Here is a 13,808-nt window from a genome sequence, read left to right on the forward strand (position 1 = left end):
GACGATGAACCGGTTTCGAGTTTCGTTAAGTATTCGCAAAAACAAAGGAACACGCGTGAATTGTAAAGATGGCCGTCGAGCCTCGAGGAAATTTAATCCTCCGCGTCGAGCCGTGTCTTCGTCTCAGGACGACTTGGCTGCACTTTAATCTGAAATCGGGGGTTCCAGACGACGCTTTTAAGCCGTCGTTGTCGCATGGGAAGGGGTAAACGTAACTTTTCGAAAAGCCCTCACGAACTTTGCCCTCCCCCATGGGCTGTGTTGCAGCTCTCCGCCATCGTCGATGGGATTTACGCGGAACACGGACACACTGCGGGCTCGTTCACACATTTGGCGAGCGATCGACTGTTGGTGGGAGGAGGCGCCGACGCGAGATCCCTGCAGGGTGCCAAAGGGATCAACAACTTCGTTGGATGCCTCAGAAAGGTGAGATATCCGTTTCAGGATCGATGTGATCCACTTTGCGACTTATTCGAAACGGTCCTGGGTTAGGACGATCGGGTCTTAGCGACGCGGACCATGCAAAGTGCTTAAAGAAGCGTGCTAGCTGATGTTACGATAGCTCGCGAGCCCGAGGATGCTTGCTCAAATGTAACAAAGTCTTTGATCGACCTTTCAGAAAAATTTTATCGCGCAGATACGACGCACAGTGTGCAAAAACTGAAGTGCGGACAAAATTAAGCAAAATTGCATTCTTCAAAGTAACGATTATTGTGTATGGAATTGCTATATCATTACAAGGTACAGGGAATCATAAAAATTAACGAGGAAACCTAAATATAAACTTCTTGAATCATAGTTTTATGCCAACTTTTATCGATTCAAATGATTTTGAAGGTAATGAGAATTTATTGAGTTTGCCTTTAATGGGTACACTTTTCAACACTTTTTTCTAGAAAATGGTACCATTAAAAATTGTCTTTATACATATACTTTATGTATTAAACAATACCTGTTCTACATAATTCTTACGTTCTACAATAACATCTCGAACTACTAATAACGAATTAAAAAATTCATTATTTCATATTGGAAATATGTTCCATCAATGAACGGTTAATTCAAAAATTAATTTGACATTAGATTCGTAATCAGCGGCCACAAAAACCCTAATGCACTAATTTTCGTACAAATCAGATCGTTTTTATATTTCGTCCGCGTTTCGGTCACTTTTTGACCAACGAAGCCAGAAATAATGTTCATCTGGGTGAAACAGAAATCAAGTGATTTATTTTTTATTCCCAATTCTGTAAAGTTTACGTTTTCATAGAAAATTCGGTTCGATTTAACGTTGCGTTCCCTGTACGTCAATATTTTTTGATCGTGTTTTTTTTTAGCGAGACTGCTCCGCGGTTCTCGTAATATTTTTTAATCAAAGTTCGCGGCAGAAGCTTTAGGAATTCCATTTAGGAATTTACAATATTTTTGTGTGTCTCGAATAATTCGTTTTTCCATAAAATCTTCGCTTGGAGTTTCGCGAAATTTATTTTAACGTCTCGCGCATTTAAAAAGCAAATGGGAGAGGGTGTATAAGAAACCGGAGAGGGTGAAACTTTTGCTTAATTTTAAATTAAAACTGAAGTATTATAAAAGTTTCCACGGGCTCCTCGAAGGATAATGTAACACGAAAACTAATTAAATTATCCTTTCTCCGGGATCTTCCCGTTACAACGTTATAAACAAACGAGAAACAAGTTTCGATGGGGCATTACTTTACATTATGCTGATAATTTTTTCAGCAAATTTCGCCCGGCCTCTCGTGAAAAGATTTAAAGGAAATTCAATTGCACGTAAAACGTCCATAGGCTGAAAAACTGAAACTGTCGCTTAAAACGTTTACGGTTTCATTCGTCGCAGACCTTTGCTCTTAATTAGAGAAAAAAAACGATCAAACGTGGTTTTAAAAAAGTAACGAATATTACTGCGCTCTTTAATGCTTTGGTAAAGATTATTTAGAGAACGACTTGAAAACTAAGAAGAATACAAAGTTGAACAAATTACGCTCTTACGGTTTCAATTTGTTATCGTTATCATGGTCGCATCGTAGCGTCTACTGGTCGTTGGTTTGTCTCGCGACGCCTAGTTTCATTAAAAGATAACACGTTGTTGTCCTTCTGGAGCCAAATACCCTACACAAACGGAACATAAACGCTCCAAGTTGCTTAATGTTTGTTTTAATTGAATACAGAAATTAATTCGAATCGTGGTCGAATAAATAAAACGACAAGAGTTATTTAATTATTATTATTATTGTCATAATCAATAATGTAATAATCAAAAAATAATATTTTCTGAAGCATATAGCTAGCAAGATATTAAAATTTCACCTTGGTATATTTGTAGTGCGATTCAAGTAACTATTGCAAGTAGAAATATAGCGAATATGGTCAGCCGGAATTTGCAACGGCCGTAGAATTTATATAATCTAAGCAACGTCACTTTCAATAATTCAGTGATGGATGAATTAATGGTTTTTATAAAAATTGACCATATATATGCAAGCAAATACGATTTGAATATCTTTGCAAGTAGAAATATCGAGCAATGGTCAGACGTGCCAGGCAAATCGTATTGAAATACTCTCATATCGAACAAATTTTCAAATTTAATGAAAGTACTATATAAAAAACGTATATTCCACTATTTTTCAATATAGAATCGTCCCTTTCAACACATTTAATGGGAAATAATACACAAAGTGGAGTATCTGTTTAAATACAGAGTAAATAAATTTCAAATGAAACGATTAAACATTCAAAGACATAGGGTGATTATTTCAAGACATTTATTCCCTGTCTACCCATAGAATATCTCGATGAAAAGTATTTTCAAATACAAGCAAATACAATTTGCATATCTTTGCAAGTAGAAGTATCGAGCAATGGTCAGACGTGCCAGGCAAATCCTATTGAAACGCTCGCGTATCGAACAGATTCTCAAATTTAATTAAAACACCGTATAAAAAATGAAAAAAACATAGAATCGTCCCTTTTAACTCACTTAATGGAAAACAATACACAAAGTGGAATATCTGTTTAAATACAGAGTAAATAAATTTCAAATGAAACGATTAAACGTTCCAAGACATAGGGCGATTATTTCAAGATATTTATTCCCTCTCTACTCACAGAATATTTCCATGAAAAGTATCGTTAACGGAAGCCCTGTTTGTAAAATTGTTTTATCGTGTTTAATCATTCAACGATCGCCGTAGAAAACCGTTGTCCCGGTTCCCTTAATAAATTTGCCTCCATCGTGCGTTCGTCTGCTTCTGCATCCAGTTCCGGGGGTAGCCGGTTTCGTTAAAAATGAAAATATCCAAGCGGAAGTTCCGAGCGTAACGGGCGCGGCGGCGGTCATTGCGACGCGATGAAATATTCATGCGGGCAACTTTCTTCGCGAAGTCTCGCCGCGAAAAAGCGACGCGAAAGCGGGGGTAGCGTCGCTGCCGTCGGGAACTCGTAACAAAGAAACGAACGATGCAATAAACTGGTCGCAATAACGACGCGTAAAGTAAAAGTCCGATGCGAGAGGTTAACGGCGGCCATAGTTTTCTGGATATCGTCCCTTAAGTAGCTTTAAGGGCGTACCGACGTGGACTCGGGTAATATGCAAATAGAAATCGCCGCGGGCTTCCTTTCACACCGATTACTTGCCGCGAGTTTTGTCGGAGATTGCGGGAACTGCGTTATTATGCGTCCCACTCTGGAACCGACGCGACTTCTCGACGACCAGCCTCCGAAAGCTGACCGAGAATATTATCAATTTGTGCCAATAATAGTTTGGGTAGCCTCGGCTGATAGAATACTGGTTCGATGAATGGAAATTACCTGATTTTTTTCGTGTAGTGTGGACGTATGAAATGTTGACAACTGGCTCTAAACGCACTTTAGTGCTGGAAATTTGCTTTTGCAAGGTGAAAGATAAATAGAATTTGAGGAAATTATCAATTTGGGCAAAGATAGTTTAGGTGACCTCAGCTAATACAACATTGGGTCGATGAAAATTATTAATTGATTTTTGAGTGTAGTGTGGACGCGTGAGATGTTGGCAACTGGCTCTAGACACACTTTAGTGCTAGAAATTTGTTTTCGTTCAGTGAAAGATGAATAAAATCCACGAAAATTATCAAAAAATAGTTTAGGTAACCTCAGATCAATAAATAAAATCTAACAAAGCTACTTCGTGTATTGTAGACGCGCGAGATGTTGGCAACTGTCTCTAGCGACACTTTTACAAGTTGTAATTGCAGAAGAAAAATATTTTATGAATCATACCAAAAAATGAATAGAATACTAAAAAAATTAAATTATATACGATCAAATGAATATTTTTTGTGTCTCGTTTTTAATGTATAGTGAAAATAATGTAAAAATATGCGGAGAAAGGAATAAAGTGTAGAGACGTGGGAAGAAAACAAGGTGCAGCTACAAGCAGCTTCCAAGATAAACTATAATAAACGATAATAAGATAGGTACGTTACTTTTAATGTTTTCGACAGTGTATTACGTCGACATTCTCGAGGAAAAATATTGAAATGTACGGTTCTGTGTATTTCGAGTCCCAGTTAACGTGAATTCAAAGGTACCGGAGCATAGTAATGAAAAATATCGCGAGGGAAAAAGTGAAATATTAAAATACGCGCGTGCATTTGTCAAGAAAATTTAAATGACATGCCCTCTTTCTCCCCGCAACCTTTTCTCCCCCCTTCACGAAATAAAGAATTGGTTCGATACTGGTCCCGAAGAAAACAGCGTACACTGACGCTCAAAATTTTCGAGCTTCGATCTTTATTAGTTATACTCGTTTATATCGTGAACAATTTTACCATTGAATATTAAGAAATTATTACTTAGAAGGTTGTAAATATTTTTTGAAAAAATTTCGAAAGTTTAGAAATTCTTCCAGCAAGCAATTATTATTCAATTTATTCGATACCGTTTTGTAAATGAATAATATACTCAATTATAATTTTTGTAATAAATTTTGAATTGTGTCTGTTGAATGTTTCCGTGATTTACGAAAATGAGAAATTCAAAATGATAAATATTTGTTCTGTAAAAGACTAAATTTTTCGTTCATGAATTATAATTTCCATTTTATGTAATTTATAATTGACGTTCGTTTGTGTAAAACATTTGTTTGAAAGATCGAAAAGCTTCGAACTTTTGGGCGACAGTGTACGCGGTTTTTTCGAACAATGCCGAAAGTTTCATTTTGCGCGAGTACCGCCAGATTTTCGACCTATTGCCAAACCTCCAGGGAAATTCGGCTTCTGTCATTCTTTCCGTAGAATATTTGTTTAACCATAGAGACGTCGGGTAATCTATACTCTTCGTCGGATGTCTGAACAATTGGACTTCGCCGATACAAACATCAGATGTTATTGGTACGAATTTATTCACGTAAGGGCTATTGCTGGCACAGCTCTTTTCGTACATAAATCCTATAAAACAACATTTTCGATATGAACGAGTCTCCCACGAGAAATCATAATTATTCCTTAAAACGATAAAATCAAATAATTATTGAAGATTAATTTTTTCCTGTAAGATCAGCCCTTCCTATCACGAGAGATTCAATTTTCCAGCATTACAGTCTAATATAAAACGAATTCATGGTTCAAAAATTAAACCAAACGTTCTTCAAGCATTTCATTTTCATAAATAACCATTCATATTTACAGGAATTTATCCATATTTGAAATATCGTATCACAGTAAAGCTTTGTTAAAATTGTTAAATACGTGTTCCTTCTACCATTCGAAGCAATTCCAGGCCAAAAATTATATAGATTCTATAAAATAACGTTTTCAATATAAATGAGTCTTCCATAAAAACTCATAATTATTCCTCGAAAGAATGAAATAAAATAATTTTTGGAGACCAGGTCTTCCTATTATAATAGATTCAATTTTACAGCTACGAATCTGTGATTCAAAAATTCAAACCAAACATTTCTCAAATATTTCATAAACTTGATAGGTAATTCCGTCTTCCTTCTACCATTCATATTTACATACATACATCCATATCTGAAAACTGGAATATCGTATCGCAGTAGAAGGGTTCGTTAAATTGTTAAATATGCTTTCCTTCTACCTTTCGAGGCAATTCCAGGGCAAATATTACATAAATCCCATAAAACTACATTTTCGAAATGAACAAGTTTTCCATAACAAATCATAATTCTTCCTTAAAATAAAAATCAAACAATTTCGTTATTATTTGCTCTTGCTTAATTTTTCCCTGTAAAATCAGGTCTTTCTATCATAATAGATTCAATTTTCCATCATTACAGTCTAATATAAAACGAATTCATGGTGCAAAAGTTAAAATACAAAATCATTACGTAAACTTGATACATAAATCTTCGTTCTACCATTCATATTTACATACATTCATCCATATTTGGAAACTGGAGTATCGTATCGCAGTAGAAGGGTTCGTTAAAATCGTTAAATACGTCTTCGTTCTGCCATTCGAAGCAATTCGAGGGCAAATATTACGAAACTTCCGGTTACGTAAATAATCGAAGAACCCCGTGTTCCGTTAGTTCGCGGGAACTTGGCGTCCCGTGCGCGACAAATCCCGCAAGAACAGAGTTTCCGACTGCTGAATTCCAGTCCCGAACGTCGTCGATTACACTGGAATCCGCGGTCGGTTACAACGTTCCGTCCCGGAATTTAAACAAGACCCAGCCCAGTACTGAAACAACACTGTCTCCCGCGGTTTCCGAGGTTTTGATGGATCCAGCCGTAGCTTCCGGGCGTCGGGGGCCAGTTCCGCTCGATATTCGTTCCAGCTTCCCGTTTGGTAATGCTCGCCAAACTTCGTGTATGAACAGTCGACAGCGGGGGAGGAGGTTGGCCCCAACCCCGGAAATCTTAATGAGGACTTAGGGCCGCTTTGATCGCCGCGAACCATTATGGCGGCGCGTACTTGCTCGAAAACGTCCACTTTGTGCAATCGTCGAAAGTCCAATAGGACGTTCAGCAGAGGGTCTCATCTGACAAATAATGCCGTCTCCTTCGATCGTGTAAATAGCTCCAGTATTATACGGCAGCTAAGGAGCAGTTGATTTATTAGGTCGCGTTGCTTCTGACGGTTTTTCAGCCTCCGGTTCTCAGCCCTGGCTCGTATTGTTCCCGTAAAGAGGATTTGCCCCGGTAGTAACACTCCTCTTGCAAACGGCTGAGAAGAGTTTATTGGATTCTGCTGGATCCGCGGAATCGGAAAGCCATGACTGACGGGGAACTGTTTATTCATTTCGAGTTCGAGGCAAAACGGTGCGCCGGATCGTTGGTTGCTTCCTTTCTTATTCCTGGATCGTTGGGGATACATAGATCCGCGATATTGAAGTTTGATGCTAGACCGACAATGTGTGTTTATTTGTGCCAAAAATATTGAAACGAAATAAGTGTTTATTCGTTCTTTTACTGAAAATCGTGGCTTTGCAAAATTCCAATCGAGTAGGTTTGTAATAATTTTTATTTGAAATTACGAATGGGTCAGTTTGATAGTTCCAGTGTTAAAGAATATTAAAGAAATAGCAGTTCCAAACACGATGAGAATGAAAACGGCGAAATTAAATTATACTGCACCTAATTCGAATCAGGAATAAAATAACTTGAAACTGACGCGTTAGAATTGTAGTGATTTCAAGAATTTTTTTAATTTTAAGGTACTAGAGGGCTCAGGTTATTCCTAAAGCTTCGTGTTTCAGTATTTAACGGTAAAACTACTGACAATTATAGTGTTCTTATTAGTACCAGAAATATTAAAATGATAGATACTTGAAGAAATGTATAAAGCAAGGGAAATAAGTGTTTATTCATTCCCTTATAGAAAATTACCGTAAATTGTCAAAAATTTTTAAAGTATTATTAGAAATTACGTGTTAACTGTGTGTATGTGTGTCTAGTCGAAGGTGTATCGAATAAGCATGAGAATTATAATGAAATAACATCTATTCTATATTAATGTTAAACTCTATCAATATTTCATTCCAAATTTTTACTCCTTGAGTTTGGATCTCTTTGAACGAAAAATTTTATACCAGAAAAGAATGATAAATTGCTGTTACAGAACATGAATCGCATTATTAAAATTTGTAACGTTCATGAAAAAGTATTCTGAATCTTCTTTTTATCAAGAATAGACTTTCATTTTAATTAGAGAAACACGATGATCGTGTATTTAAAAAACGATTATAATGTCGTTTAATCTGTCCCTTAAAAATGTCATGCAATGAATATACATCCCCCACGATCTAGCTCGCTGTAAAATTATTAAAAAGTTCCTTAGCGTCGTAAGAGCCAAAGTTTCCTTGTTAACAATGTAGCTGGACTGCAGTTATTTTTTATTTGCCCATTCTCCATAATTTAATACGCTACAGTATTGAATTTTATAAAACGAACACAAAGTTCCTTGTAGAATATTCGTAACCTGCTCGAAGTTTCGAAAAATTACGTAAAGTTAACTAGACGAATAGGAATCTCATAATTAACAAAACATTTTTTAAATTAACTCTTTCATATTTGTAATATCGTATTTCTATAGTTGCTACTGACAGCTAATGTGACTTTGAACATCGTCTAAAAATAATGTTGAATTATTTAAAAATATGAAAAGTGAATTATTTATTAAATTAAAAGAAGTACCTAATTCTTATAAATATTTTACAATGTGTTTGCATGAATGCAACGGCTGGACGATCGATAACAATTACGAATAATTAGCAACGCCTGCTGGTATATTTATTTTCGGCTAATAAGTAATCGATCGATTAATTGAGTCCGTTATATTATTTATGCGAGCCGGTAAAAACGAACGATCGTAAATCTTCTCGAAAAATACTCCGAATTTTAACCGGTCGCGATTTTAACGACCTGGATAAATAATGCCCGCCTCCCTCGTGTGGGGTAAATCGCGATTGCCTGGGATCGATAAAAGATATAAATCTTTGCTAATATGTAATTACTATGTTAATGCGTGCGTTAATAATCGTGTTTCTGAATTTATCTTTCAATTACTCCTGTTCACTGGCCGTACGATTTAAATATAAATAAAAATACGCGAAATTGTTGCATCGTTTCGCGTTTATACTTAATTATTACGTTTCTACCGTTATTATTATCATTACTCTCATTATTTTTAACACTTTTGTAGCTGAAGTTACGATTGTTGTGAAATGTTTACGGTCGGACAATTTTATTTTTACTCAACTGTCAAACATAGTATTATTATCGAGTTTTTCTATGTACGTAAATTATATCTTCTACTAATTATTAAAATTTGTTCATGTATTTTGTTTCATTTTCTTATACCATGGTGACAAGAAATAATAAAATTATATATATTTACTATTTTACTTTTATAGTATATAGTTGGAATAATAAAAAATAGAATATACATGGTCCTCAAAATTTCAATTCAGAGAATTCAACAATAAAAAATACTAGTAAATTGCCCCGACGTTTAAAAATGAATTAAAATATTATACTAACTCTAATATTAATGTCACATCATTTATTATAGAGAATATCGAAAATATCAACAAGAAAAGAATTAGTCACCGTTAGCTGCGATAATATGTATATTTGGCTTGCAACGATCAACCAATTAAATAGTTTGATTCGATCATTAATGATTCCATCCCACCAATTAACATAATTATATTTACCAATGATTTAATTACTTTATCTTGACGTATTCGTATTTAACGAGATTTAATCCGCACTTAATTAACACGTAATTCATCGTAACCCAGATCTAACTCAGACCTAATTAATATCCTATTCAGATCCAACCGCCAACCTAGACCCATGTCGAATTAATATCTAATGCACATTCGATTCGCCTTAAGCCAGTGGAAATCCACAAACTATTAATACCCTATAATTTTTCCTCGAATTATCAAAACAATCACAAATCTATTATTCGTATAAAAATATTTGCACAATATTTTGCACAAATTTCAATTAATATTCGTAAATGAATTTTTCAGCGTTTGAATATTAATTCCAATAAAGTTACTTGCTCAGAGATCCAAACAAAACAAAGTTTCATTTAAATATACATTAATTTGGAAAAGTAATCAGAGTCTTTTAAAATAATTGTATCTTTTGCTTTCGAATATTATTAATTCCGACAAAGTCACGTGTAGGTTCAAATAAAAAAGGGCTCCATTTAAATATACATTAATTTGAAAAAGTAATCACGGCTTTTTAAAGTAATTGCACACGCACAGAGAATTCCACCGATGCATTAGCGTCGGAGAAATGCGCTAATATCGGTTTCCATTTTCCTCGCTATGATGTTTAACGGAGTAAATCGGGCCGCGTATCGTTCGACGGTATCGAGATACGCGTGGGCGTCGGTCGAAGAAGTAATGAAAATGTTTTTTTCGTCCCTTTTTCAGGTCGAATTCGTTGCGGAGGGGGTGAAAATGGATCTGATCGAGGCGACCAGAAGCGGAGCCGCCGGCGCGGCCGCTTGGGGCAAAATAGATTTCCACTGTCCGGAGCCAAGAGCCTCGGACCCAATCACTTTCACCACAAGGGACTCTCATCTCGTGAGTATACTCGCTATATTATTCCATTATGAAAAATAGGAAACCTTCCACGAACGCCGCGAATAGCCTGTAGCCACCGCTGAACTTGACATCCGTTTGATCGCGACGAACCTTCAGGATATTACTTCCCTCCTCTCCCCCTCCACAATATTGATAAATCAGACACGTTTCCACCCTTTGTGCTCGACTATTTTTTCTGAAAAGACTAGTGTATTTCTTTGAACTTCGAAAGATTAGTGTATTTCTTTGAATAGGACACGTCATAATAGTTGGAGGCAGAGGAATTGCTTAAAAAGTACATTCAGAGTTTACTAGCTTCTTCTCTGAAAATTTAAGTATTATTCGAAAATTTACTATAGCAAAATTTCAATTAACAAATGGACCAACAATATTTATAAATTATTTATTTTTTTTTTAATTATTTCCTTGAATATGACACGTCATAATAGTTAGAGGCAGAGGAATTGCTTAAAAAGTACATTCAGAGTTCACTAACTTCTTCTCTGAAAATTGAAGTATTATTCGAAAATTTACTATAGCAAGATTTCAATTAACAAATGGACCAACAATATTTATAAATTACTTATTTTGTTTTCAATTATTTCCTTGAATATGGCACGTCATAATAGTTGGAGGCAGAGGAATTGCTTAAAAAGTGCATTCAGAGTTTACTAGCTTCTTCTCTGAAAATTTAAATATTATTCAAATTATTACCATAGCTGGACATCGATTAACAAATGGACCAACAATATTTATAAATTATTTATTTTTTTTTTAATTATTTCCTTGAATATGACACGTCATAATAGTTAGAGGCAGAGGAATTGCTTAAAAAGTACATTCAGAGTTCACTAACTTCTTCTCTGAAAATTGAAGTATTATTCGAAAATTTACTATAGCAAGATTTCAATTAACAAATGGACCAACAATATTTATAAATTACTTATTTTGTTTTCAATTATTTCCTTGAATATGACACGTCATAATAGTTGGAGGCAGAGGAATTGCTTAAAAAGTGCATTCAGAGTTTACTAGCTTCTTCTCTGAAAATTTAAATATTATTCAAATTATTACCATAGCTGGACATCGATTAACAAATGGACCAACAATATTTATAAATTACTTATTTTATTTTAAATTATTTCTCTGAATATGACACGTCATAATAGTTGGAGGTAGAAGAATTGCTTAAAAAGTGCATTCAGAGTTTACTAGCTTCTTCTCTGAAAATTTAAATATTATTCAAATTATTACCATAGCTGGACATCGATTAACAAATGGACCAACAATATTTATAAATTACTTATTTTGTTTGAAATTATTTCTCTGAATATGACACGTCATAATAGTTGGAGGCAGAGGAATTGCTTAAAAAGTACAGTCAGAGTTTACTAGCTTCTTCTCTGAAAATTCAAGTATTATTCGAAAATTTACTATAGCAAAATTTCAATTAACAAATGGACCAACGCTATTTATAAATTACTTATTTTGTTTTCAATTATTTCTCTGAATATGACACGTCATAATAGTTGGAGGCAGAGGAATTGCTTAAAAAGTACAGTCAGAGTTTACTAGCTTCTTCTCTGAAAATTTAAGTATTATTCGAAAATTTACTATAGCAAGACTTCGATTAACAAATAGACCAACACTATTTATAAGTCTATAAATTACTTATTTTGTTTTAAATTGACAATCACAAAAGTCAAAGTTCAGTTTAATAATATATTACTCGCTATTTATAGAGTTCGTAAAAAAATGAACAAAGAACCGACCAACGGAATGCATCAGAAGTTTAATAAGACTTTTTATTTTAAACTTTCGTTACGAAGAACAGTACTTTACGAACAATATCACTTCGAGGATATTCCAGTAATTACTTTGTGTGTTAAAATAATTTTTACAGAGTTACATATAGTAATACTTTTAATAGATATTCAAATTTTAGATTTAATTTAATTTTGTTATTTGAACAGCTCCAGTTATAGTTGAAACGCATACGTATTTATCGTGGTATTCGTTTGGTTTAACTTTCTATAGATTATCATAGTGTTCCTCAAATATTTTAATGAAATACCTCCACCACTGTCGCAACGCAACGTTCGGAGTTCCAAAGTTTAGGATACTTAGCATTTAAATGATTTTTAAATACATAATATACCGTTGCCTCCATGAAATTCTAATGTTTAAGAAAACTTCTTAGAATATTTGGATATTTTAGAGTTCCATGCTCCGAGACGTTTGATATTTAAACGTTGTTTAATTCTCGCGTTCGATATAGATGCAAACATTTTAAGAAACGTAGAACTTTCGGAAGAGGTTTAAAGTTCAGAAACTTTGGCAGTTGAAATTTATCAAAATATTGTATTATGCTAAATAGCGGATTCGAAGGCTCCTCTTTTACTGTTTCTAATTATGGGGACGCTTCCAGGAAAGGCTTATTAATGAGTTCTCCAGTGAATTCAGGACGAATTACCATAATTTGTATTGCCTTTACAGCCAACAAACTTTGCTATTAATTTAATATTTTTAATATATGAACATACGTAAAGTTTTCAGTCTGTTTTGAAACAATTTCATAATTGGGAATGAAATTCTACATCCACCGTTGAATAATTGTTAGTTTAAAATGGTCGTATACTTGATTCAAAAACAACAATTTTAATTTAATTTACTTGTTTGTCACCGGCTTTAAATCTATATTAATAAAGATATGCAACGCGTTCGTTAGTTACGAAAGTAAATAGAAATGACAAAGTTTTAATTTTCATTAGTGAAAACAAAATTTCTTCCCATATTGGTTGCTTATTACCGGACTGCGAATTTTATCCGTTCATTACTCATTATTACGAAAAATGTACGCAAAACATATTTCATATATTAGTACACGCATAATAATAATGATTCAAAGGTTTTCCATTGTTTTGTAATAAGAGCAATTTGTCAACATTGCTTCGGGCCATTCTCAGAATTAAATTTATTTAATAATAGAGCAATAAAAGGAACGAAAACGTGTCAAAAGGAGAGACATAAAAATAAATTTATTTTTAATTACAACGGAAAACATAAAACTAATTTCCCAAAGATCGTTTAAAGTTTGAAATACTATTTTGAAAAATAAAGTCGACGAATGATGAATATCAGAGACTAGAACTATATTCTTCTCGTCTCGAGTCTGAAACATTAAGATGGATGGAGTCTCGCGGGTAACGATACAAACCAAGGTCCATCTCGTT

At 34.3% G+C, this 13,808-nt stretch overlaps 1 protein-coding gene across 2 annotated transcripts in view; it reads left to right on the plus strand.

Annotated features, from left to right (window-relative positions):
• The window catches only part of Nrx-1 (neurexin 1), a 503,500-nt gene that overhangs the window by 285,318 nt on the left and 204,374 nt on the right, over nucleotides 1-13,808 (plus strand). For both annotated transcript variants that reach the window (XM_076781599.1, XM_076781600.1), the window contains 2 exons: nucleotides 268-426; nucleotides 10,423-10,575. In XM_076781599.1, coding sequence (XP_076637714.1) covers nucleotides 268-426; nucleotides 10,423-10,575 — 312 coding nt within the window. The remainder of the gene's footprint in view (nucleotides 1-267; nucleotides 427-10,422; nucleotides 10,576-13,808) is intronic.

Source organism: Colletes latitarsis, chromosome 14 (genome assembly GCF_051014445.1).
Source record: "Colletes latitarsis isolate SP2378_abdomen chromosome 14, iyColLati1, whole genome shotgun sequence".
NCBI lineage: Eukaryota > Metazoa > Arthropoda > Insecta > Hymenoptera > Colletidae > Colletes > Colletes latitarsis.